This window comes from Aptenodytes patagonicus, chromosome 4 (genome assembly GCF_965638725.1).
Source record: "Aptenodytes patagonicus chromosome 4, bAptPat1.pri.cur, whole genome shotgun sequence".
Classification (NCBI taxonomy): Eukaryota; Metazoa; Chordata; class Aves; order Sphenisciformes; family Spheniscidae; genus Aptenodytes; species Aptenodytes patagonicus.
This window is the reverse complement of record NC_134952.1, coordinates 14,261,849-14,288,885: the sequence shown is the minus strand read 5'-3', so window position 1 is coordinate 14,288,885 and position 27,037 is coordinate 14,261,849. Positions and strand designations below refer to the sequence as shown.

Here is a 27,037-nt window from a genome sequence, read left to right as displayed (position 1 = left end):
ACTTTAAAATACTTTCACATGAATTGAAGTAATTACATTAACATGATGTAAGCACTTAGCTCAGGTAGAAGGTAACTCTTATCAGCTGAAATGTGTTGAACTGTAAGTGCAGTCCTCCTTTGCTAGTGCAAAAGGAAATGGATTAACATAAAGCACCGTCTTGGCCAGTTAACCAAAAGGAGAGCTGAAGGGCTATGATTTCTATATGCTACTGATGTCTTCTGACTGAAGGAACATCATTTCAGTAACATGATATTGTTTCTGCTTTTGACTGGATGACTAAATCTTTGAATGGGTGAGTAATAAACAGAAGAATAACAAAGAGCAAGTGATGCTTTCCAGACTACATTTTAGATGAACAGTCATGGGTCAACATTTTGAAAGCTTACCTATTTTGCAAATGCTTTCACATGTAAATAGTGGCAACCCAAATAATTTAAGTAAGGGATATCAGCGGGTGATACAGTCTGTCCATGTCTACTTATGGAAAAATATCGCTGTGTCTGAATTTATCAGCTCTCTGGGTTTGTAGGTGCTGCAAGCTCTGAGCTCTCAGCCGCACAGCACAGGGTCTTACCCACTGCATTCAGTTCTGATCGACCTTTCCCTCAAATATTATAGCAGGATTAGACTGGGTTCAAAGACAGGTGATACGAGTAACTAAGGCAGGTAAAAATCATAAGCAAAGAGGCTGAAAGTTCTCCTACTTCACATAGAATTTGTTCTTGGGCTTTTCTAAACAGCTGTACTGAAAGAGGGGTGGTAGATATTACAGGAGAACATTAGAGTCTTCCTGCCTGCATCTATGAAAATACATATACCCTGGCTTCAGGCTCCTATTCCTTCTACCTCCTCTCCCCTCGTAACAGTGGAGAAGCCAAAAATGCAACCTCCATTTGATTTTTCATCTGCAGGTTTCTCCTAGAGGAACTGCACAGACTTTGACTGGGAGACGATAACAATGTAGACACAATTTTTTTTTTTTACTTGTTTCCCTTTGGAGAAAGTTTCACGGGTAATTGTTTCTACTTCACCTCAAAAGTTGCAAACAGTAGCATTTTTGGAAGGGAGTGGGAGAGCTATTTCTTTGTATAAATATCAATAGCAACTCTGGAAAGACCTCACTACTCGCCATATAGCAGGTGATTCGTGTTATACCTTAACGTTTGTGGTAGTTTTCCCTAACGCACTGTTACAGCGGAGTCATTTCAAGATACACGCGTTGGTGTACACACACACACACACACGGTGTGTACACACACACACACACACACACACACACACGTATGTAGGCACCGCACACCCAGAAAGAGAACCCCGAAGCTCCCCCCTCCCTTTCGCCAGGCCCGCCCGGGGGACATCCCCGTCCCGCCGGCAGGTGGCGGTGTGGGGCCGGGCCGGGTTGGGCGCCCCGCCCCGCCCCGCCCCGCCCCGCCCCGCCCCAGCGGCCCGCCCCCGCTCCCCCCCGGCCGAGGGCAGCCCCGCCGGGGCCTGTCTCCCACCGCTCCGCGGGAGGCCCCCGCCGAAAGAAAAAGGGGAGGGAATTTCTCCCTTTTTCTTCCTTTTCCCCTTTGTAAACTCAGTGAAGTTCGGTCAGCTGGCCGCGTCCCTCCGCGCTGCCGGGGGTGAACCCCCAGTCGGGAGGCAAAAAAAATCATCTCGACCCAAGGCAGCGCTTACCCCTCCCAGCCCCTCACCCGCCTCGGGTCCCGGGAGCCCTCAGCTGCCGGCGCCGGCCAGCTCCGCCGGGGGCCGGTCAGCTCCTTCGGGCGGCAGGAGCAGCTCCGTCCCCCCGCATCAGGCAGCGCCGCCGGGGCGGCGGGCAGCGCAGGGCGCGGGTGCCGGCCCCTCTGCCGGGGCAGGAGCGGGGGCTCCGCGCTCCCCAGCGGAGGTCTGGGAGGAGGAAAAGCGGAGGGAGGATCCGCGAGGATCCAGGTAGATCCAGCTTTTACCGCTTACCAAAAGCCACCAGCAGCAGGACCTCCGCCTCCTCCCTCCCTCCCTCCCTCCCTTCCTCCCTCCCTCCTCCCCTAACTCCCTCCCTCCTCTGCCCCTCCGCGATGAGAGACGGGCCAAGTCGGTGCGCGCCAGCCAGCAGCGATCTCTGCCAGGGGCAGGCGGATCGCTTTCATGTCGCAGGGTGACTGCTAGCCCTGCGGAGGCTCCCCCGGCCGGGCCGGGCTGGGGCTGGGGCTGGGGCTGGGGCTGGGGAGGCGGCGGGCGGGCAGCTGCCCCGGCGCCGGGGTGCCTGCCGGCGCGCCCCGCGGGGTGCTGGCGGCGGGGGATGCGGAGCCGGCCGCGGACTAACATGGGGGGCAGCCACTCCCACAGGGCGCCCGTCTTCGACGAGAACGAGGACGGTGAGTGCGGAGCTGTCCACGGTACCGCGCCCGCGCGCCCCGCTCGCCGCCGTCGCGTCGCACCTCGGGGCCGCGGGCAGCACCCTCTGCCCGGGCAGGTGGCTGCCTCCCCCCGCTCCCTCCGGGGAGCAATTTGGCATAGATCCTCCAGCGGGCTGTCTGCTGTGGGGCGAGCTGCCCGGGGAAGGAGGAGGGAAAGCCCGCCTTTGTTTAGCCGTTCACACCGATTGGGCGGGTATTTGCTTTTAGCCGAGCTCATCGGAAGTCTAGCACGGCGTCGCTTGGGGTTTAAGCACATGGCAGGTAACTTCATACATGCGTTTATGAACGGGCATCGTTTTGGAGATGGATGCCCACTTCTTTGTTTTCATTTATAGTTGACTCTTTGCCCACCTGTCCATTTGAAATGGTGAAGTCTCTCTCAGTATACTTCTTCCACCGCCTTTACTTTCTGAAACTTTTTTTTAGCTTATTCTATTACTCTGAGATTTTTCTCCTTGCCTAGCTAATATGTCGTAAGAAAGTGTATCTTGTAGTTTTTGGAAGGCAATGGAAAAGTTTGCGTAAAATATGGTGTTTCTTCACTATTTATGCATTTCCATGTCATTTTCATATGTAGACCATATTTAACTGGAATTATGTGACTGCGTTTCAGTTACAATCATTTTGACTTTTGAAGCAAAGAGAACACTGCACTCTTAGGAAGCAGGTATTTGTATATTATCACTAGAAGTGGTTTTAATGTTACTTATGGGATAGATGTTGTTGCCTATCTGGACGATTGATGCTTAATTTTGAGTATATCTCTTTCCCAGTAGTTCCCAATATATTTTATTAGGAGGTCATTGTGTCTCTATAGACTATCATATTGTTTGGGGTTTCTGAGATTCATAACAGATCAAAAACATGTATGCTTTTCCCTATATGTTCAGGACACATGGAGATATTTGTATTGTTTTGGTAATAGGGAGGAAATATATTAAATGCATGTAAAGTGCTTAAAAGAGTGAATGCACATTTACTTGCATTTAAGACACAATTATCATTCCCTATTCCTTGACAAAGCTTGAAGAGGTATTTGATGAGGTTTGGTTTACAAGACTCCATTGTGTGGAGAATGGGACAGATTATTTACTGTTTGTGTATTGTGGTGCAATAGCTGTGATTTTCTTGTACTGATATAAAATTTCAGTCATTTACCATAGGTCATGCTATGTAAACAAGTGAGAGAGAAAGAACCCCCTCATACCTCCCCGCCAGGTGAAATCTTGATCATGTGCAATAAGTCTTGTAAACCTTGAGGTATCTCACCAAGAGACATCCAAGAGTGAAAGCATGGTGTTAATCTTGTCTATACACCCTAAGGTAAAAAAATAGCCATGCCTTTGCCTTTGTAAGACTTGTGATTGGGGTCTCTTGAATTAGCAGTTTCCATGAATTATTACCACTTCTTTTTCCATGAGACAAGGCTGTGGTCAGTTTTTGAACAAAATGAACAAAGTTCAATAGTAAATTATTGCAGAGAAGACTTCATGCCACTTAGTTCTTTTTCCCTCAGGAAAATGTTTCTGTAATGCAGCCATTATTAATACCTAATAAAAAAAAGCACATAAAGTATTTATGGATTTCTATTAGGTCATTATTTATTCTTTGCCTGGTTTTGTTTTGTTTTGTTCTGTTTTTTTTCCCCCATTATTAATGTTCCTAACATAATCTCTTTTTTTCCTCTTAAGACATTATGCTTAGCACAAACATCTAGTTCAGAAGAGTCCATTGCTTTTGAAACAATAACCTATTTCTTATACTACTTACAAATTATTATTCAGGATGGCATTTTCCCAAGTACCTAAATCATATAGGAAAATATCTCCTCTTTGAAAATATATCTTACAAGGTTTAATCCACAATCAGGTTGTATTTCATATTCCCACTAGTAGCTACAAGAGTCACTGTTTTCCACAATATTGGACTCAATATAAAAAAAAAAAAAAGGCAAAAAAGAATGTATAGCACGAGAAAGTCGATTTGTTTCTTGAGATAGTATAATTTTGCTCAAGAATGACAATGCTCATCAATTCAAAGAGAACTGGAATAAATGAGTTGTGTATGAATATGTAGGCATAATAGAAACTAAGTTCTTTAGTGTATTGTGTGTAATGTCACAGCTGCCTCTTAAAATGAGAAAAACGAGCAGAAAAAGGTATTGTCATTTTATGTTCGTACGTGTTAATGATGGATGTAGAATAAAACACGAATTTTGGAAGAAGAGGTTTAAAACCATTTATTGTCACTTTGTAAATCATAGAAAAAGTTACTTATTCAGTGTACCGCTTAACAAAGAAATATATGGAAATAGTACGTGAACAGCACCCAGGTGCTGCCTGACAAGCCTATAGAGTATCTGCTCTAGAGTTACAACTCATGCTTTCTGTCTAATAAGAATAGGTGTTGATCTATTAAGTAGATCTAAAAACTTAAGTTGTATGTAGACTCCCCACCATGCTTAGGATAATAAAAAATGATCCAGCCAGAAGGCTGGACGACATGCTGTAAATCCCCAGCTACCACAGACAGCATAACACATCATTATCATACACTGATCTTTTTAAAGGCCATAATACATACCATTTTTAAACTAGCTATATTTGTTCTCTATGTTCTATTTTTTTAGAAGGATCTTCCAGAACTTCACTCTTTGAATGGTTAGAAACATCTGTTTTCATGATTAAATGATTCTTAACCTATTTATAATATTTATGTTTATTTCGATTTTTTCTTGGCTTAAACAGCTCTCCACTGTCCATGATTACTCCAGTGCATTGATAGACAGCAAAAATGTCCCCTCTCACTCTTTGATTTGGATGAAAACCTATTCTAGTTTTCTCTTATTTCTACTGCTTTTTCATTCCCTGTGCCCCTCATCTGTATGCATTTGAACCTGTCTTTGTTGCACACAGATAACCCAAATTATACACAGAATTGCAGGTGCGTTTTCACCAGGACCTTGTGCTGGAAACAATACTTCCCGATCTCTACTGGAAATAACTTTCCTGGTACAGCCTGTAACTACATACGCCCTTGTCATGGACACATCATGTGGATAGTTCAGTCACCCTGTGAGCAGTTAAGCCCATCAGTGCCCTGTTCAGTAATTCCCACTGATGAGCTCCAATCTACAGCAGAAATTTTTGGTGTTCCTATGCACATGACCTTGCATTTTGCATGACTGAATTTTGGTCCATTTCTATTATTCATATTCTCAAAGATGATCACCCACTTCTTTCCTTGTGATGCTCTGATTCTCCATTACTTTACCAATGTTTTGTATTATCACCACTCTTATCAGCTCCATGCCAGTTATCAAGTCCACTGAATATTTTGTATAAATATTCAGCTGGATCATTTCCAGACTTCTGGAACTTCTGGTAAATCCATGTATCTCATTTTTTCTTCTTAGCCTAGGTTAATGCACAACAACAGCTAGGAAAATCCAGTGAACAGAGTACTTTGTTTGCCTAGAGCTTATACTCTGGCTAAAGAAGCTCAATGGAAAAATATATTTCATTTCTCAATTTTTATTGCTGTATAGGTTGGATAGACAACTAGGTCTGGTGTAGCAGCATCGCTACCTCTAATCAAAGCTAGTTACTTTAATGGCGTGGATCTATAACATTTTTTCAGACATTTAGAAAGTGTTTTCCAGCTAGATACTGCACTAACTGTGTAGTCAGTTTAGCACTCAGGTAAAAGGAAAACAGTTTCATTTTGGTTAATACTGCTGAAGCAAAGGAACATTGACTCTCTTTACCTCAAATATTTTCTATTCTCATAACAACTATCCTCTTCTGAATATGTATATCCAGTACTAATATCAGGAGAGCAAAAGAGTACATCTTTCCTCATGTTCAACTCTTCAGCAATAAGTTCACAAGAATGGCAGTAGAAGGGTGAGGGGAATATTCACCATTGGTAAATGTTATTTGCAAATTCTCAGTAAATATCGTCAGTAACAAATACGTTAGCAATAGCCTGGTGACTATAAAAAGTACCTTTCATGCTGGATTTGCTTGACCATACTCTGTTCAGTGATATTTAACAGGTGAAAGCAAAATAGTAGAAAAGAGTCATTTAGAAAAGAGCTGACTCAGGAGAGATATTAATACTACCACCAAATAGTAATAACATATTTGCCTATATTGTGGTGGAAGATACAGAGGAAAGGATAAGAAACAAAAGTGTTACAGGCTAGAAGTTGGTCCTGTGAAGTGATATGGCAGTTGTGTTTGATTATTTGGGGCTTAAAAAGTCAGTTCTGCTACAGTTACTTTTAGAAACATGTGCACTAAACTTTTAAAGAGCTTGTTTTTATTTTTATAGTACATGACTCTACATTTAAAGCAAATATGTATTTCCAAAGAGCCCTTCACTGAACATCCTGAACCTGTAGAATTTGAACACTCCTTTTCGGAGGTCAGTGTGACATGCTGTGCCTCAGTACTGTAGTCTTGTATGAGGGAAATGAGGCATAGCAACATGCCTTGGCTTACTTCTACATGGCTGTCCCTGATTCACTGTAGTGCTTATGTGTCTACTTAACTTCAAGGAAATGCTGAAGTCCCACTCCTTTGCCTGAGTCATAAGGCTTCATTCTGCTGTAGTGTCATAACTACAGAGCTCAATGGAAATCTTATGTACTAGAGAATATAGCATCCATCCTCTGGAGTTAAACTTTAAATTCTAAATTGTAATTTAAAATTAATTTCTACCTCTCCTCTTTGGAAAAGTCTTCAGCTTAAATGAAGGATTTTAAGTTGTTGGCAAGTTGCAGAAAAAGTCGTTATTAAATGACCAGCTGCTGAAAAGACCATCTTGTACTAAAAGCATAAGAAATAGATACAGATCCTAACAAAAAGGCCTGCAATTAATACGGTTCAGGTAGCTAAATTCAGCTAAATGGCTGAGTTTATATAAAGTGCGGTGGAAGCTGAAGATCTATAAAAGTAACATAGGGAAAAATGACACACAAGGGTTTCACTTTGAACCAATTTAAAGCAATGGTTAAATGTCAAATTGAGTCAGATTCAAAATAGAGTATGCAGCGTCCAGTTATTGTCAGTGATATGATAGTGCTCATCAGCCTGCCGCCACAAAGCTGTAATGGATAATGTCTGAGGCAGTCATATAACAACTGCAAAGAGCTCGAATCACGAGGCTAATAACATACTCTTATCAAACTAATTGTTTCATGAAATATAGCCCTACGGTTAAGCAAAGGGTTTAGAATCTAAATACCTTTTGTTAGTGAAAGTAACAAATACAGGGTGGGATTAGTATTTCTGCTGGATTTTTGGTTTGTTCATGCAATTTCTATTGCATGTTATGTAGCATTTTACTTTTTCCTTCGCAAAGATGAATATTCCAATTCCCTTTTAGAACTAGATTGGGTAGGAATACCACATCGTGACTTAAAAATGCTCTAAGGCAGTTCTGTGTCAAAAAATGGATAAAACACAGCTGTTGAAGGCATTATTTTATGCTGGATATCAAGGTTTTAGATAAATAAGATCCAGACCATTGGATTTTTATTTTTTGTTTTATGACCATGTTGAATTATATACAATTTTATTTTCCATTTATTGAACTTTAGACATGAAGTCATCATTAAGTATAGTGCAATACATTTCAGAAACCCTAATGCTAGTGTCTGTACAAACACAGAACAAAATAGTGATCAGTGTTGAGCTTGCAGTTACAGCATGGTATGAGACAGTAGGAGAATATAGACAGAAAGGAGAGCACAGAAGAACAATATGATAATTCCAGGCAGTCACAGAGGTACCAACTGCCAAACTGTTGTCAAGAGTTTGCACAGAGTGCCAAAGCAGGTTCAGAAGGAACATGATGGCATTGCAACCACCATCAGCCATTATCTTCCTGACTCAGTCTTCTTAAAGCTTTGGTACAATGCACACAGATAATGTAGACCTCTTCAGACACTAAATGATAATTATAGGTGAAGTTTAATACTAGATCATGGATTTCCCTTTTCTACAGGGAACTCTAAAGAAAAGCAGGTTGAATCTGGCACTTCCATCTTAGCTTCTTGCTCCCTCAAATGAGCTGCATCTCTGTTCCCCCATTTGACTGTCCTAAAAATGTTGTGCAATATCTGATTTACCTTGCACTGTCAGGATTAGAACTGAGACTCTTTCAAGGGACAGCTAAAGTTTTTACCAATTTTGTTTTACTTTGCCATTAAACAGATTCAACAAAATCTCTGCCAGCAATGGCTTAGAGATGGACCAGATGAATTGTCAATCATCTATTGTCCTAAACATATTTTCTACAATTCCAAGATTTAATTTTCTGCTTTGGTGGAAACATCCTTGTCAGGACCTCTGTCTTAAACAAAGGCATCATGTAAGTCTTTTCTGCTGCTTTTGTAGCCTTCCAGAATTTACACAAGTTGTTGGCGTGACACCTACCTCTAAGAGTGTTAAGGAATTTCTTGGTGACTTCTTATCTAGGAAGTGTAGGTGCTCAGGAGAGGTAACATTTTACCCATGTTGCTGTGTGTGTTATGTAGTGTGCCTGGATGTCAAGATAGGCTTTTTGGGTAACTATAAATAATTCAAAGCTAAGCAAACATCAAGCAAGATAAGCTTGGAGACTCCTATCCAAGATCAGGGAAAATTCTGATTGTGAAATAAACTGTGAGAAAACAAGATTATTGTCTAAATCTCAACGCCGTTGCTTTTACAATCACTCCTTTACAAATTCATAGATTGTCTCGCATCCCTGCCCACAGATGTTTCGTGCAGTGAAAAGGTAAGGCTCTGCTCCTTCAGCTGTGCTGCTGTGGTTTTCTGTGCCAAAAGAGTAGGCTTTCAGAGAGCTGGGTTCTGCAGGACTGGAGAAGCTGAACGGTGGAAGAAGCAGCACACTGAAAAGTAAATGCTTGGTCTTCCCGTGGACAAATGGTGTTCAAATGTACAGAGATGTTAAACTGACTCTACTCCTCAATATTGGCTTCACTTCCAGTAGAGTTCAAAAGATCAGTCTTTTACTTCTGCCAGGGAGATCATGAGGCTGGTTGCACTCACTCCTCTCTGACACCTTCCCATAGAACAAGGGGGAACAGGTCTATCTCCTCCCATCGGGCTCTGGTGTGACATCCACTGGGTCATTGATAGCATCTGGCAGGAAAGTGGAAGAATTCCGTGATGTGGATATGTGGATGTGGGTTACAAATCTAGCAGTAATGTGGGAATGCAGTTTTTTGTGAACATGCTGTCCAGTGAATGGAGGAAGTTCAGCCTGGAATCAAATGTTGTACCTGACTGAATTAGAAAATGACTGAGAATATCTTTGGAAGAAAAAATAGTAAGAAATTATGATCTTGCTTATAGATACTCAAAGAAAGTAGGTCCTATCCTACCAGGACTGTCTTTGTACAGTCTCTTCTGAATGTAGGCGTAAGAATGAAGAAAGCAAGGTTTCTGTTGGCCAAGTGCAAGACTCTTACTTCTTTCTAGCTTCCTCATTAAACAGCAAGGCTGGGAAAGCGGAAGTAGAAACCTTCCTGATGCAAACCTGGTGGGCAGTGACACCTGGGTCCAAGCACTGAAGGGTGGAAAAGAGGAAAAGATTGCCAAATTAATTTTGGAGGTTTTGCAGTATTTCGACTTAGCTAGAGTGAGCTAATGCCAAGATTGTAGGAAAGGTGTGGAAGAGAAAAGGTTGCTACTGAGATCAATCAATGCAAAGCTAGAATTTCTGAGAGGATATTCAAAGGAAAAGGACAACTTCAAGTTTAGCCTGGTGGTGGAGCTCCACAGCATCCTACCATGGTAAAACCTGTGAGGGGAAGGGACAAAAAGTAGGGGGCTTATCCACCAAACCTAGCAGGAGAGGCATGGACTTTCTGGAGGGGGAAGAGCAGCAGTAGTAAGCAGTGTGCACATCAGGGACCTGATCTCTCTTGAGCACAGTTCTGCTTAATTTCATGAACTAGTTAAATCGATTACCTTAAACTACATTACTTACTGCCTAATGTAAGCCTATGTTGAGCTGTTGCTGAATTTGCTGTTGTACTTGTGAACACTGTATACGTGTGTATATGTAAGCTTCCCTGCAATGGGAAAAAATAAAGATTATTATTTTGCAAAGATCAAAAAATTGTGCTAGCAATGAACATTGTTTTCTTAACTAAATCATATTCTGAGTTTCCTTGGACTCAATCACAATTTGGCATGAGTAACAAATACAAGGTGGTTGCAGAAACAGAACAGGTAAATGTCTTTTTTTTTTCCTTTGGTTAAAGAAGACCAAAACTGGTTTACTCTCTGGTTCAGTATTTAATACAGTAACTGTTTTGAAGAATAACACTGACTTTTATTTGTTCGCATTTGATCCCAGGAACTACTTCCTTTATCAGAAATGCCTGTTCATATCACACAGTATCTGCAGATGAGCACTGGTGGGGCCCAAGATGCCTACACCTTCTCAGTACAAGAGGAGGTTGAGTGTTAATACATTTATCAGGACCTAGAACTGATTTTCTTAATACAGTATTTCATGGAACATTCTTTGACTTAATTTTAAACTCTTAGAAATGAACATTATACTGTATAAATGATACATCATGTGTATACAGTACAACATTATACTGTACACTTCAAGTTCTTACTCTGTCTAATGTAATAGATGGACTATTGTACTTCCTTTATGCAAAGGGTTTTTTTGATAGATACTAGTATTGTACCTTTATAAAACACAAACTTCTGGAGAAAAGAGGAAGGAACAAAGGCAGCTGTTGCTTCACTGATGAGTACTACCAGGCTTTCCCTTTCAGATTCCTCACTTACCAGAATCTGACAAATATAATGAAAGAGCAGCATGTGACCTGTTTTCAGGCTGTCCTCAGGAAAATCTTAGGGTTACATATTGGCCTATTCCCTTAGGTGGTCCGCAGTCACCTGAAGTGTCCAGCAACAAGGGACTCTAAGAGTAGGGGTGTACTTTTATATCACAGAAATGAGGATTTTCTTCCGTTTGTTCCCAAATAAGTTATTTTCCACCCCAATAACCAGACTTGTTTACACTGTAATTGTCTCTCACCTGATGAATTGACCTCATCTTTAGCTTCCTTAATTTCCACATTGACTCTTATCAATTTGTGTATTTTCATAAGTAAATGAAACAGTCTGAATGGACGGGCTAGGATTTCTGAGGCAATTGGACAGTTTTGTGTTTAACCACTGGAAATTTGAACTCCATAAAAAATGTTCATAAAAATCTGATGTCTCTTCTTAAATCACCGCCTCAGTTCTAGAGGCTGTCAACTTTCTCTATTTTCCAATCTGGCATTCTTTGTCCATCAGGAAACCTAGCAGTATGCAACCAAGGAAAGCTTACTGGAGATTTGGCCCTTAGGGACATGGTTTAGTGGTGGACTTGGCAGTGTTAGGCTTACAGTGGGACTTGATGATCTTAAAGGTCTTTGCCAACCTAAATGATTCTATGATTCTATGATTTCAGTTTATTTCACTTGTATTCAGTCCGTCAGGGTTCTTTTTTCAGTTTTGCATACGATTAGTTTCTGCTATAACTAATGGAAGATTCTATCTATATTCAGTTTTTCTCCTACACCCCTTTTCTATGATCTCTGTCACAGGTCTTGACACAAGAGTATCAAATACTATAATACTTTTATTCTTAGAAATGTTGTACCCTATTTTCTGACATGGTTATTAAGTGCAATATAGACACATAAGTTACTTTCATTCATTCCATAATTAAGACAAAGGCATTTCCCTTTAAATTGAAGGAGCCCTTCTTAGAAAGCATTACTAGAGTTGATGGCAGCATATTATACAAGTTTTTAAGGCTTTAATGATAACTAAACATAGTTCATGAATCTGAAATTTATTTCCCAAATTTTATATCTCCATAAATATTTTCTTCATAATATCATATCATAATATAAAAGTCTGTATTTTATATTTCATTAATCCTTTTCTACCTTTTTCTATTTTGAAAATGTTTGTTTGGATATATTAATCAAATCTACCCTACAGTTTGTTTATCTGACTCAAATCAAAATATGAATTAAATCTGTGCTTTTTAGCTTCCTACTTCTATCTGGCATTATTTTCTTGCTTTTGAGTTTATTTCCGCTTTCTCTCTTATTTTCTCTCTCTCTTTCTTTCTTTCTTTTTTTTTTTAATTATTTTAATTCCAGTTCTTTGAAATTTGGAAACTTTTAGATAAGTTCTACAGCTGATGTACTTTTCTGCCCTGTTATTTTTAGCTTGGTTTGACAGTGAATGAAATAGACCACTGGCTTTCTCATTGTATTGCTAACACTGTTCTGTGTAAGAAAGACTGTTGTGTTAAGTAAGATAAATATACTACAAGGCAATATACTGCAATGGACAAAAAATCTTTTCCTTCTTTTTCCTACTTTTGCAGTGATAAGGGAACACCTGCTGTTCCTTATTTAAGATCTAAAAATGCAAACTGAGTTAATCCTTCCAGTAATTATTATTTCCTTTTGCTATTGTTCTACCTCAATTGCTGAGCGATGAAAACTGTTCTTAGCCACCCTGGTGAAACAGAGATGCAATATAATCACAAAATCACCATTTGGCTCCTGAATGTCCTTCGCACATTTCTGAAACTATCCTCTGCTTCCCCCTGGATTGTTTTCACATTATGTTATTAAGATTGTTTTTATGCCTTTTGGCGTTAGGTTTAGATAAATCTTTGTCCAAGCTGTAAAGCCTGCAAACTCTTTTGGGGCAATACCACATCTTAGGCACTGTGATCTGTTGCACAGAGCTTGAAGTGAAAGAACTTCAAGCTGAAGTCAAAGCTAATCAAAAGATCCTTTCTGAGAAGTAGGAAAAAGTTATTATTTTAAGTCCAGCTTCATATTTGGATGTTTTAGCCTATGGAACCTACAGAGATAGCTACACACTTTTATGTGCAGGGCATTGCTATAAAACAAAGTTAGCCTTTACTGAGAATGGTTTGGATATAACGGGAGGAACAGACTATCCAGAAGTCTTTTGCAGCTTCATGAGAGTCTTCTCTGCCCAGCCTTGATGTGATTTTTCAGCAACGGTATGCCAATTATGCCATTATTTCCAACTCTTTTCCAGCCCAGTGACATGTCTTTGAGGTCTTTTGCTTAAGTTTTTAAGCTACACTATTAAACTAGATTGTTTTATGGTGCAAATAATAATATCAGATAAAAATACTTTAGAAAGAGAAATACATTTTTAGTGTGAAATTCTCCACAAAAATCTCAGTGTTGAAAGACTTGCAGGATCTATTGATCCTCTGTTAAACAAATATGTCACCACTAAGTGCTGTGAGATTTTGCTGGAAAAGAGTCATAGGGTAGAGAACTTTTACCAGTGATCCAAACTTTCAGCAGGGCAATCTTTGTTCTTTTGGAGTTAGGGAGCTCTCTACTGATGAATGGGAGAAGAGAGCTGCTAGACAATAGCTGCCTGGGCAGTTGTAAACGTTGGCTGTGGGAGGCAGGATGTGCGAGCGGAGCTTGTCTGGTGGCTAGGCAAATTCTAGCTGTTGCTAGGATAGCATCTTCTCTCTGAATGGCTTTTCACAAGGCTTTTCTGAGAGTGAGGAGAGGTTATGTCTGCTGTTTAGAAAAGATTAAGTAATATGCGGCAGTGAAGAAATGCCATGTTTTCAGTGGTTTCAAGCACTGCTGCCCTGACTTCAGACCTTTGGTTCTCCTAAGCCAGGAGCCATCAGTCTATGTCACAGGTGTCAGAGGGAGCACAGGCATGGATTTTAAATGCATTAATAGAAAGCGACCCTTCCAGTGTAGTTGCTGTACCTTACAGAGAAAAGATATTGCTTGTGGCATTCAGTTTTCTCATTGTTTCCAGTGAGAGGCAGAGAATTTTGAATGCTTCCCTGAGCATACAAATGCTAATGAGTAACTACAGGATCAGCTCTCAGCCTCCTCACCTTCCTCTGCTAGGTAGATCGTATACATCTTTTGATCCATAGACATATGTGGATCAATGACATCCTGATGTTCAAGTGACAGGATATCCTGGATGTTGCAAAGAACCTCCTGCAGTGCTACATTTTAATTTGGAAAAGAAAAATACTGGCCAGCAGACCACCCGGGAAAGACTGCTGGCTACTGTCATATGCAATATGTTGCTTCTAGTCTTTAGTGATATTAAGCTGATTTCCAGTCCTTTTTCCACCTGTATTTGTTGATTAACATAACAAACAAAAAGAGGATAGACCTGGTGGTGGGACATAAACTTTTTTTTGCTGTTTTGAAGGTTTTCCATTCTGTACTGTGAAGAAACCAAGGCTGTTTAATATTCTTTTCATAAACAGCCAGAGGAAGCTCTGATCTACCGATTTACCATTTTATCCTAGTTAAGAAAATATAATACAGATACACGTATATTTTTAGAGAACAGTTCTCTCTCTCTTTCCTTCTCTCTAGGTATACATAGATATTTTTATACATACTTTACTCTCGTCAAAACAAACCCAGTGTATGTGGAAGGGAACTCTAGAACTGAGTCACCAATATTCATTATTTGCATCTAACATCTATAATTAAACTTATTTGAGATTCTATTTCTGTGATTATACAGAATTGGTATAAGCACATTTAATACCACTGAATGTTTCAGGAATTAAGACTAACAAACCTTCTGCTATTTTATCCTCTGCAGTTCACTATTTGTTTGTGCTTTGCAGCTAATAACTTCTGTTGTTAAAATTAGAAGTTATGTTCTTTCCATTAATATCTGTCAGCTACACACCCTCTACATCAAATGAATCTTTTTATTTATTCCTGGTGTGTGGTGATATAAAATAAATCTTTATAAATTAAGTTGTGGCTTAGAGAGCCTACTGACCTGTTAATGCTGTTAATGCCAACCCCCAGCCATAATTTGGGAACTGTGGCTGGTCCGAAGTCCTCCTCCTCCCCTGAGGCACCTTTGTGCCAGCTGACATGAAAGGCTAGGAATGGAGATGAGGTGGATTTGGTTTGTTTTGTGAGTGTACCTATGTTTGCTTTGCTCTAAATCTTTCATGTTTCACTCCTAATCTTAGCAGTGGATAGATAAGGCAAAGGCCCTGATTTCCTTATTCACATTTATTGTTTTCAGCAATGAATGGTCCTATCAGCTTTGGCATAATTGCTTGTGGTGTGTAAATACGCAGGCTGAAATATCAGGCTGAAACTATCTTTACTTCATCACTGGAAGGATTTCTCAGAGGCAAGCAGTGCAATGATCAGAGAACAAGTCACCAGCTCCAAGTAAAAAAACTTCTGCAGTTAGGTGGCCATTGTATGTACAGCAGTCAATCCATCTTTTTCAGTCTCAGTACCAAAACTACCAATTTCATCATTAAATATTTATCTGTAAACCTTGAGATGAAGACATTTGAGTTGCACGGAAATTCTGCAAGTTCTTTATGAATTAAATATAGCTATTACTATCAGGTCTTTTTTTCTACCTTTTCTACACACCCTGAAGAAAAAAAGTCAGAAAAAGTGAAGTATAAAAACAGAAAGGTGTTTTAATATTAACTAATGACTCAGGCCGTTGCTTCAACTGAAGTTGGGAAAAATTGATCATGTTGGATCAAAAAAAGTTTGGTCCTGACCATGTAGGTAAGAAAACCTTTGGGAGACCTGCTTTTACTCCAAAATGGCAGACAAAGCAAAGTGATTCTTATGAAATTAAATGATTCACACAGTGAAATAGTAAGCATCCTAACTAGAATAAAAAAATAGCCCCTTTTGGCTCCAGAAAACTCAGAAGAAGAGAACTATAAAGCTAGATTCAAGTCAGTCCCTCTGGAAACTCAGAGGTTTGGATTTGAGGTTCCATTCCTAAAATGGGTTTTATTTTTTTTAGAAGTATAACTTAGTTTTAAAAATCTACAAGACCTATGAGTAAGATGCAACTTGAGTGCTGAAGTACATAGTGAAAGTCATTTAATTGCAGAGGATGGATAACTATGGGTGGGCTAGAGGATGGGGTTAATGGAGGAGGTCAACCCTCTTAAAAGTAAGTTGTTTCTTTTATTTAAACAGTCGATGAAATCTGGCTAGTATAAGAGGCATCTAGCTTCTGCTGGATTTCGAGGTGCTTCTTTGTGGCCAGGCAGTAATGGAATACTTGCAATTTTCTTTAACTCTTCTGTACTGGAGCACTGGCACTTAAATGTACTCACTATATGTGCTGCTAATTTAACTAAGCACTGCTTTTTCCCATAATGAAGGGCAGCTTTTCCTGTTTCCAGCCCCCATACTACCCTCAGCTCCTGCTGTGCAACCTTACAGTTGGATCCCACTGCTGTAAAAGCATGGCCCAGGGTGTAGCTCTGGAAATGCTGCTGTACAACAGGAGTGGGCAGGGTGCAGTTGCCCTGTCCCCAAGCCAGGTGAGCAGAGCAGGTCAGTGACAGTAAGTGGGGTCAGCCAAGATCCAGAGGGTAGTTGAGGTGCATGGCCAGGCACAGACGTACCTGCAATCTAGTTCGGGTGAGGACTGAGCTGAAGCACAGCTCAGCAAAGCCATGGCAGGTCCCAACCAGGCTCCTCGCAGCTCTTTCTCACACAGCTTGCTTCATAGCAGCCTGATCCAGGCCTGAGCTGCAGTGGGTGTCCTGAGCCCATGGGCAGCATGGTGGTGGTGGGGCAGGGGATGCTGGTCATGGTCAGCAAGGCCAGTGAATGCCCTCAGAGCCCTGAGAGATACAGGTTGTTTTTCAAGTGGATGTTTGTCACTGTTTTGATGAGGAAGAGCCACGAGACATAAATGCCTGGACATCTTCAGAAACAATCTTTAAATATTCTTGAAATTCTTGCAATTTTGATACCATTTTCAAATGCCAAACATGCAGGTTTGACTACTTCTTTTGAAAGGTTTTTCCTGGGGGAACATCACTGTTGTCAAACTGATGAGCTTTAATCTTACAATGACAAATGAAAAATCAGCCTACTGCTCTGCACTTCAGGCACACTTCTGCTGCAAGTTAGAACTGGCATCATTCATTTGAAGCCCATGGGGTTTGTTAGGTTTAAAAACACTAAATGGGAGGCAATCTCAATTGAAATGTGAGTCTTTCTGACCCTTTAGTGTCCTTACTTGCCCCCAGTGTTTCATTTGTAGTTGTGGTTAAAAATAGAAGACATAATTCATCCAGTTCCAATTTTGGAGATGGACTCCTCATCTCTTGGGATCTGAATTTAGAAGAAAAAGAGGAGAACAACTCATACTCTGTCTAGATGTTTGGGTAAAATCCTATTCACATGGGTCCCTAATCTCCCATTAACAAAGCACTGAGACTCATTTTCTGAAGTCCTACTCTGTATGAACAGTGGTCTTGAGCCACCACCCAAAGAAGCCTAAAGCAGAGAGTTTTCTTAACTTTCCCCTGGCATGTTTGGCATTATAGAAGCCTCCACGTGGATAAGATTGACTGATGCCTCACTGAGGATTTTGCTGGTGACTTCATTTAAAGAATTTTCCTTCACCCAAGGATCACGCTGGTAAATTTTATTGTAGGAGAAAACAGTTTGGTCCACTGAAATTTGACATTTTATTCCCATAGCAACTTCCCTCAGAGAGCCTTCCAGTTCGGTTATTAATGAGGTTATTCTCATAGTAACTCTGAAGGAGGTGAATATTCCCACTTTCTAGCCGAAAAAGATGCTTCATAGTCTATTATGTATTTCCTGATCTCACAGGGAAATCTATTACAGTTAAAGTGGAATTCAGACTCTGTATTTTAGCAATACATTTTCCCAAGGAATATCTTTTCTGTTGGACATACCTGTCAACCTGTTTCTCCTTGCAATAGATTTCAGAGGTTCTTTTTGTCAGCTTATTCATAAGTAAGCAACATTGTCAATCAGAAACCCTGCTTTCTCAATAAAAGGCAGTTACGTTTTATCACTTATGAAAGGTCTTAAAGACACTTTACATTTGAGCACGTCCTGAAACTTTTTTCCTTATTTTCAATGTCAAGTTTACCCTTCAAAAGAGCTATGAACAGTATGGAGATTCACAAAGGTTTTCCTGCTATTCACTGGCTGTGATAAGGTCTAGTATATCAATTCAAGTGTTCCTTGATGACTTTCAATGTTTCTAGTGTTGCCACTAAGTCAATAGCTTTTCTGAACCAAATCTCTGTCCTGTCACAAAACAAAACCATTTTCATAGCAATAAAAAGGGATCTTTAATTAAAACTTTCACTGATCTTCAAAAAAAAAAAAAGTTCACTGACTTGTGAGTTTATAATAGTAAAATTTTATAAATTACTGCTTCATAATAGGATATATGGATGAGTGATTAAGATGATATCAGAAGTTCCAATTACTTTCCACTAAAACATGTTAGTCTATGCAAAAGAAACCTTTCTATTAAAAAATACGTTACCTGAATGCTATATGCTAACAGAATGTAGATGCAACTAAATCAGTTGCAAAGACCTTCTGTTATGGTAAACTAACCTGAAGATTACACTGCTTAACTAAATCTTAACAATTTTGATGTGGCAATGAGGTCAGGGTTATGGACTTAAGCCAGCTGCATTTTTATCCAATGCACCAAACCTAATAATAACCTAATAATTTCAGTTCTTCATGTCACATAGCTTTAGTGCCAGCCTAACTGGAGAATCAGGTGCTTTCATGTGGTCAGTCACAATGAATCCCATGCACAAGAAGTGAACATCTCTACAACACTAATGTGTAACTCTTTCCAACTACCACCAAATCTTTTCTGGCCTTTATGCTTGTGTGGTTACCCAGGCTCTGGCCATTGACGGACACCAATGATGGCTATGTAGCAAACGTGAGAATTTTTACAACATTTCAGTCCATCCTGAGGAACATCTGACTTCTAATGAGATTTTTCATAGCACTGAGTTATACACCAATATGTAAAATCCCTGATCAGTCATTAGAGGCTTTTCACAACAATCTTTGGCTATTTGCTGCTTGTTGAAAAATAGTAGTAGATTTAGCAGTGCAAATTCCTTTCACTTTTCTGTTAAACTTAAAAGTGAAAGCCCCTGTATTTGAAGTCCAATTATCTTCTTAGCTTAGTGTATGGGTGATTAACCAGTCATCATAACAGAAGACTAATGAGATGTTGAGAAAGGCTGCTTTAAAATAATGCTGCTGAAGGATTACACTAAATTGACCCACACAAATCAAGACCATCTAAGCTGATGGCCCATCATCAGCACTCAAGTTTTTGCTCTCAGTCTATGGTACCACATTACTATTTTCAGGTTGATCAGATTAGTGCCCCTCCACCTCCATGGGCATGGAAGTTTCATTAGAAGAATGTCTTGTCTGTGGTTCCCCTGCAAGCAGGGTCAGCTCTGCAGAGTTCTTTCTTCTTAGCCACAGTCTGAGCCTCTTCCCCACTTCGAGTCTGCACTATGCTGCAGTTCTACCCCTTTCTGAACTTGTTGATGCCTTTTGGTTTAGATGACAGCCTGGGGCAGGAATTATTATAAATTGAATTGCCTTTTTGCAGTATTAGCCTCCATTCATGCTCACCACTATTGTATTTTGTCTCTTTTTCCTTTTAAGCTGTCTCAGCTGCTGCTATTTTAAGTCTTAGGTACCTGTCAAGGGAGTTTCACCTTGGTTATTGCCTGTACCATTAGTCATCATTGGGATTTCTGAAGACCTTGCATTATCCCAAAAAAAAAGACAAGTAAAACATATCATCCTCTGTGCTAATTTTTGCAGCTCACATCATCAATGGTGACGCTAAACAGATAGTCATTCTTTCCTGTTTTATATTGCACTGCCCATGAGGACATGCTATCAACTTGGGCTTGATCCCTACTAGATTGTCCAGCTGACTTTTTTCAATGACATAACGCATTTCATGTTCCTTGTACTTTCTGCCTCGCTCTGCTAGCTCTATTTGACCGTTTTTAGTTTATTAATAAGAAACCATTTAAAATTCCTTAGTTTAAATGAGTAACTTTGCCTTCAAATAGTAGCAGTTGTACTTTAGATTGTATTAGCTTAAATCTTTCTGGCATAGGATGTTTATTATTATTCCTACTTATTTTCAGAAGGCTAACGGGTTGCCTTCTTGGGATTGCCGTCTAAGTCAAAAGACCTGCTTAGTAGATCATTTAAAATTTGTCTTTACCTTTATCGCCTGTGCTCACTTATGCATAAGGACAAAATGCAAGTATTAGTGTCAGTATATTTAAATGGGACAGGGATCAGAGTTTGATCTCTAGTTTGATATAAAACAATTTCTGTAAAATATATGAACTCTGTACTAAAAATACTGTAACTCCCCTATGAAGGTGACTATCTCATTCTACTGCCCTTGAAACTAGACTTCTAACAAAACTAGCCTTGTAGGTTATCATAAGGTGTCACGGTCAGCTTAAGCCAATCTAAACGTCCATACTGCCACCAAAAGGGATGCTCCTGCTCTCCTCCCTGTTCCTGCTGTCTGCAATGTGTCAGAGATGGTGTCCATGCTATTGCCTCATTTTCTTGTCAGGTTTTCAAAGAGCAAGTCTTTTACCTGGATGATCATGTGCTTTTGTCATTGCATCACATGACAAGGATTATAAAGAAGGGCTAAAACACAGTGTTGGTGAAGTGGTCTTAGAGACACGTTTGTTGTGTATGTAAGCTCTAAAGCATGTAAGTTATGCTCCTGTTGTTGGGAAATATAAGTATTTTCTACTTCCTCTCATTATTAGGCTGTCTGAAAATAGAAATTTTTCCTATGAAAAGCTAAAAGCAAAATGAAAAGTAATATTTCTTGAAATGTTCTGATTTCAGCAAAAAAAGAATCAGAAATGCACACACACTCCACATGGACACAGATAGACAACAATAATAGCAAACCAAAAATTGTCATGAATCAATACTGAGAAATTTTTCATTTCAGCTGAGATCAGTGAAGACCTTTTGATTTTGTAATTCTTTCACTTCCTTCTGCAGTGGAAAAGAGGTAAAATGGAAAGCAGGCACAGAGCAAAAAGATGAGAAAGACCCCAAATCTAGATAATTTTCTTTTTGCTTTCATTGGAGTTGAAATCAAATTCTTAATCAAAAGATCAGAACTTTCATATTGTTTTGTATCCTTCAGATTGATATTATTTATTTAAAAGAATATTTTTTTTCCTCTCATCTCTTCCTACATTTGCTCAAAGAAACCATGGCAGGCAAAAACTTGCTTTTCAATTACTCTCTTTTTTCCAGCCACCTCAGAGTATCTGCGTTTGCCTCTGAAACAGAGTAACCTGTCTGAAGATCACAGAGGCAGCACACTCAAATCTCAGATTATGACTTTTTATGGTTAAATTTTGGACTAGTTTTAAAGAGGCATAAAGCCAAGAAAACTGACTTTATTTTTTAATCTAATGCTCCCAAGAAGGACTGTGGGAGAGATATGCAGTCACAAGAGCTCTTCTGATCAGTACAATTAACCTATGACAGTAAACATCTATTCATGTTCAATCCTTCAGAAAGGAATAGCTAATTTCGTCAAATCAATGTTAAAATTCTTGTGGAGCAAAGCAACAGCCAAACATTCTCACACCTTCCACAGAGCAATAAACTTTTGTTTTTCCACAGGGTAACAATCAGTTAGCTCAGTCCCTGGCGCTTCTGGTGAAACCCTTACTGACGCTACCACAGGGCAACCTTTCGGTAGACCAAAACAAATGACAGTGTTCTTAGATCAAAATCCTGCTGCAGTTTACAGCTATAGGATTTTTTGCACTGACTTCAATGGCTTGTTGACAAGTCTCTGCTACCTGTAAATCCCTCCCAGTGCCTCACAGATGATGACACCCACATCCCTCAAAGCGTCAGGATGACTTTTCTTAGTTTTGTTTTGGCGATGTATCTCAAATTTCGCAGAAGAGGTCTTGAGATTGTAGGATGGCACTCGGTAGTTTCAGTTTAAACTTGTCTCAAAGAAAAGCTGTAATGATTTGCAGCTTGTTCTACTTGCCCAAGGAGCAAACTTTGTTTTACAGTTTCAGGTAGCTGCTTGATATATTTTTCAGACTAGATGTATTTAATGGCAGTATCATTTTATTTTGCCTTATTTGTGGTGTAAACAGCTCTGGAGAGAAATTTTCATTTAATCTTGGGTTCAAACAGATTCTTGTTTACCAAGGAGTCACAGTTTTCTTGTGAATGCAAAGTAGCATCTTCATTTCCTTTACAGCTTTTACAGAATAGCATTAGCAAAGGAATTATATTCTTTTACAGAATTAAAAGGGAAGCAAAATTTTGAGAATCAGTCCTAGCATCTTCTTCTTTAGCAGCTTGGTTGTTTTCAAACGATAGTTTTCTTTGGGATTTCAAATTTATTTCTGGTTGTGGCAACACATGCCTGTTTCTTTAACAGTGTAAATCATTAGCTGATGCTCCAAATTCTTCTAGTTTGTTTTTATAGGATTTTGGAAAATGGTAGACTGTTGCAGTTCTTTCCAGTATTCATTTTAACTAAAGCATTCAGAAAATCCCGAGCCGTTTAGGAAAAAAAACCCCATTTTTAATGATACAATGAGAGGTGGATTTCACTGAATACAGTGTAGAACCCCATGATGTTGACACTGCTTTTGATGAGCAAACTGTGTGTCATCTAAATATTCTGCAAATTTGATGTGTAGCTAAATTGCATGTGAAGTACTACCTTGTAGGAGGGTTAACATAAGGAAGTAAGAATTCCTGTAATGCATTACAGCAGATGTTACTTAGCCCACTCTTTTATCTATGATATCAGATATTTACTGATAGAATCTAGAAATAAGAGAGGTATAAACTGATACTTTTCCAACACCATAGCACTGAGGTTTTCTCTCCATTTCTGGCAATCTAGAGAAGAGGTTGCTTCCACTTCATCATGTCTGAAAGCTGACATAGATGGGAGATAACAAGGAACTCTGTCAACCTGTTTTGTTTTTTTCTTTTACAGAAAAGTGTTAATTTCAGTAAAATTTCATTGAATTTTGGAACAGAATTTTCCTCTGAATAACTTTTTAGTGGGTAATTAAACTTTTTGCCAAATCAAATGCTGTTATCTTCCTTTACCAAAATTAAGCCTTATACTAGGAAAACAAAGCTGGTTTTGAAAGTTTGAATGGAATTCAAGTTTACCTTTTCAAATTTATTTCATTTTGGGTCAGTTCAAAGCTAGACTACATTTCTGTGATATGACATTTCTTCAAAGGTGTTGGAATCTGATACTCCTATTCCATTCTGTAGATCCAAATCTTGTACCTGTTTACATCTCCCATAATCCAACACACCACCACCTCTGAGTGAACAAAGTGTGCATCACGCAAGTGCTATGGGTATACCTACATAATGGGAGAGATAGTCCAGCCAACGACCTCATCTCGTAGATGGACATATCATCACAAGGAAGCACAGTGTAGTACTGAACTACTGTGAAAGAAACCGCTTTGGATCAATCAAGAAGCCTGAAATGAAAGTCTTTTGATAATACAGAAATGTTTCACTTTGATTGAGGAAACTGAAGTATATATTTCCTTTTGTCAGATGGACATTATTCTGAACTTCTGGAGTTGCAGCCGTGTGGAAGCTGATTTTTGTTGTAATCTGCTTGCGGTATTTTAAAATGGAAAAAATGGTATCAGTTCAAAATGAAATACTTTAGTTCAATTGATAAAGTAGGAAAATTACGTTTTCAAATCAATAGTCATAATTATTTTGCTCCATTAAGAGCCATATCTTTTTTTTTTTTTTTAGTGTAAACTAATGTTCAAGTATCAGAACTTCCCAAGAGACAGGAATTACATTTTCCATACATTCAGCTGCAAACATGATCAGACCGAAATGCATTTTAAAGTTCAAACCAAAATTAGCTGAACTTTAAATAAAATTTGTTTGACATACAAAGATCTTAAATTCTTTCTAATTGCAAATAAACTCTGGACAATTATAAAAAAATATTAACGTAATAATTAGAAACAGTTTATATTGAGACTAAAACACTCATTAAGCTTGAAGAATTGAGACATTGTAATGCAATTTAAATGCAAAGCCCCTAAATACAATGAAGAAAACACCATGCTCCCTCATTAATGAGATAAAACCAGCTCTGAAACTGCTTTTTTCTTGTCGTGCAGTTATGTAACTCTTTCTAATTAGTAGGTTCCCCAATGAATTAATGTATAGGAATGTCCCATGCCACTCAGAAACCTAATGAAGCTATACAGACTTTGTATTCTTTGCTCACCTCAAGATATGCCTGGCTTTATTATTCTGTCAACAAAAATTAATTTCATATTTAATTTGAATAGTATCTTTCTTCACTAGTGCATTTCCCATGAATAGAGCATGATGGAATGTGACTCCTTATGACTACCCTAACCATTTTATGCCCCTTAATTTAATTTTTAAGCACTATTCATGTTTGTCCTGTCTATATCCATTCAAGCTGGTGACTCCATCATGAGTACTGAATATATATGACTGTATCTACTTGGTTATTCATCTCATGTGTTTTTGTGTGGAAGTACAGTAGCAATTTTAACAAGCTTTGATGGCTGCTGAGACCTACTGAGGTTCTGTCAGCACAGCCTTGTGACTTTCTCTGAAAAGGGCTGGAGAATCTGAAAAGTAGACAGACATATAAAGAAGACTGCAGAACTAGTTTGAAATCATAGCAGCAGTGCTGTCCAATGAGTCTCAGGTCAAACCATACAGGCCAAATCTAGAAGGAAAATCTGGTTTAGTTATTACTCTGTTTTTCTGATTTACACAGAAGCAGAAAGCATTAAAACACCCTGAAACAGACACGCAACATCTAAGACAGTGCTCAGACTTAAATAAAAATCCATTTTCTTGGCTGATGGCCACATCATATTTGCTTGTTTCTGTTTTCTGTTGAGGTCAGTGAGAACGAAGCTAGATGTCTTGAAATGCTTGTTATGTTACAAATATGGTTTTACTGTACACCTCCTAATACCTTAGTAGTCAAGTTCTGGTTTTGGCTACTGCAAGACAGTCCAAATAAATCAGTGGCAATCAGCTAGAGAAGGACAATGTCTGGATTTAGCTCTGGATGCTTATCAAGTTCTTCCAATTTTTTTAAATCGAAAGGCCTCTAATTTCTTTTCTATGATGCAAAGCATGTGTATGCCCTTGCTTTTACCACATTGGATTGGATATTGCTCTTGGAGATATAAAGTTCTTTCAGGTAATGGTTATTGAGTATATTTGGACTAATCCCATATACATGCTATAAATATTCCTCAGCTGCAGTAAGAAAATGTCAGCTCTATGCAGAATCCACCCAATATACATACTGTCTCTTGAGCTAGGTGTAATTTACACTTGAACAAATGATGGGTAACGTGAGAGTATTTTAAATTAGCAAAACTAAAAATAAAAGAGTAGGAATTTTGTGTTCTCGTGTGATGTCATAATACAAACACGTAATGAACTGCATCGATGTAACAATTCATTTGGGGTTTTTTGGTTGAAATCACTGTACCACTCATGAATAATGCAGCAGAGGTGAATACATATAGAAGACTTCATTGTTTTAACATATGTCATTATGTACATAATACTGGTTAGTTTGCGCAAAAAAGAATAACAGGCATTTCCACTAAAACTATCCAGTGTTTTTGCAGTATGGTTGTAAAAACCCAGTAGTCTGTAATATGCATATTTTCCCCAAAGTATACTTTATCCTTGGGGAGCAGTGGAGCAAGAAATATTTATTTTATCTTTTGCTAGAAAGTTTTATATAAAATATTTTCTCTATCAGCACTCATGCCGTTGGAAAGATGTGCCTGAGAAAGGGTGTGGACCAACGTGGGAGCCAGGTTCTGTTCTCAGCTCTGTAGCAACTTGATGTGTGGGATTGAAGTCAATCATCTGATTTCTGTACCTCCACTTCCACAGCGGTGTACACTTTTCACATTTTGAAAATTGCTTTCAGTCTTTATAGTGCTTTTATAAAACAATCAACCTGAATTGATTGTTGCTACTCTCCTGATTACTTGTGTATCTGAGCACTAAACTACCTCCTATAGCTAATTTTACCGCTGCTTAGAGGTGTAATGATTCATGTTTCTACAGACAGGGGCAGAAGATATCGAAGCCCTTGCCTAAGGTCACATGAGAAGGCTGTGGCAGAAGAGGGACTCCTGTGTCCAAGTTGGTGACAAACCACTGTGCCATCCTTCTAGATATTCCTGATAGTTTTGAGTATACTAATGTATTTGATCAAGTACCTGTAATGGCTAGGACCACATTTTATGACTTTTCCAGGCAAGCAGGGTGCAACATTCACATTCGTTCAGCTTGTGAATCCCATTACCATCACCCAAGCTTTTATTAGTTCAAGAGCAAACTACTGGAAAATGCTCTACATGGGGCTACTTCAAAACCACGAAAATAGTCGAAGTAAGGTATACCTGCACTTAAAGTTATTAATAGAGACTTGAAGCTGTGCAATGGAATTAATTTAAGATTTATTTGAGTGCGACTAAACTGAAAGAAACAAAATACTTTAATTTATATGCATATATAGCTCATTACTGAAATTAACAGGCATCAGTCACTCTAATACTGTATCATGCAACAGATGTCGTAAATGCTG

The 27,037-nt window shown here is 39.1% G+C and overlaps 1 protein-coding gene across 1 annotated transcript in view; it reads left to right on the top strand.

The window, feature by feature from the left end:
* The first annotated feature begins 2,291 nt into the window (after positions 1–2,291).
* Positions 2,292–27,037, top strand: part of STK32B (serine/threonine kinase 32B) — a 194,369-nt gene continuing 169,623 nt past the window's right edge. The window contains exon 1 of the mRNA XM_076337575.1: positions 2,292–2,360. Coding sequence (XP_076193690.1) covers positions 2,309–2,360 — 52 coding nt within the window. The 5' untranslated portion in view covers positions 2,292–2,308. The remainder of the gene's footprint in view (positions 2,361–27,037) is intronic.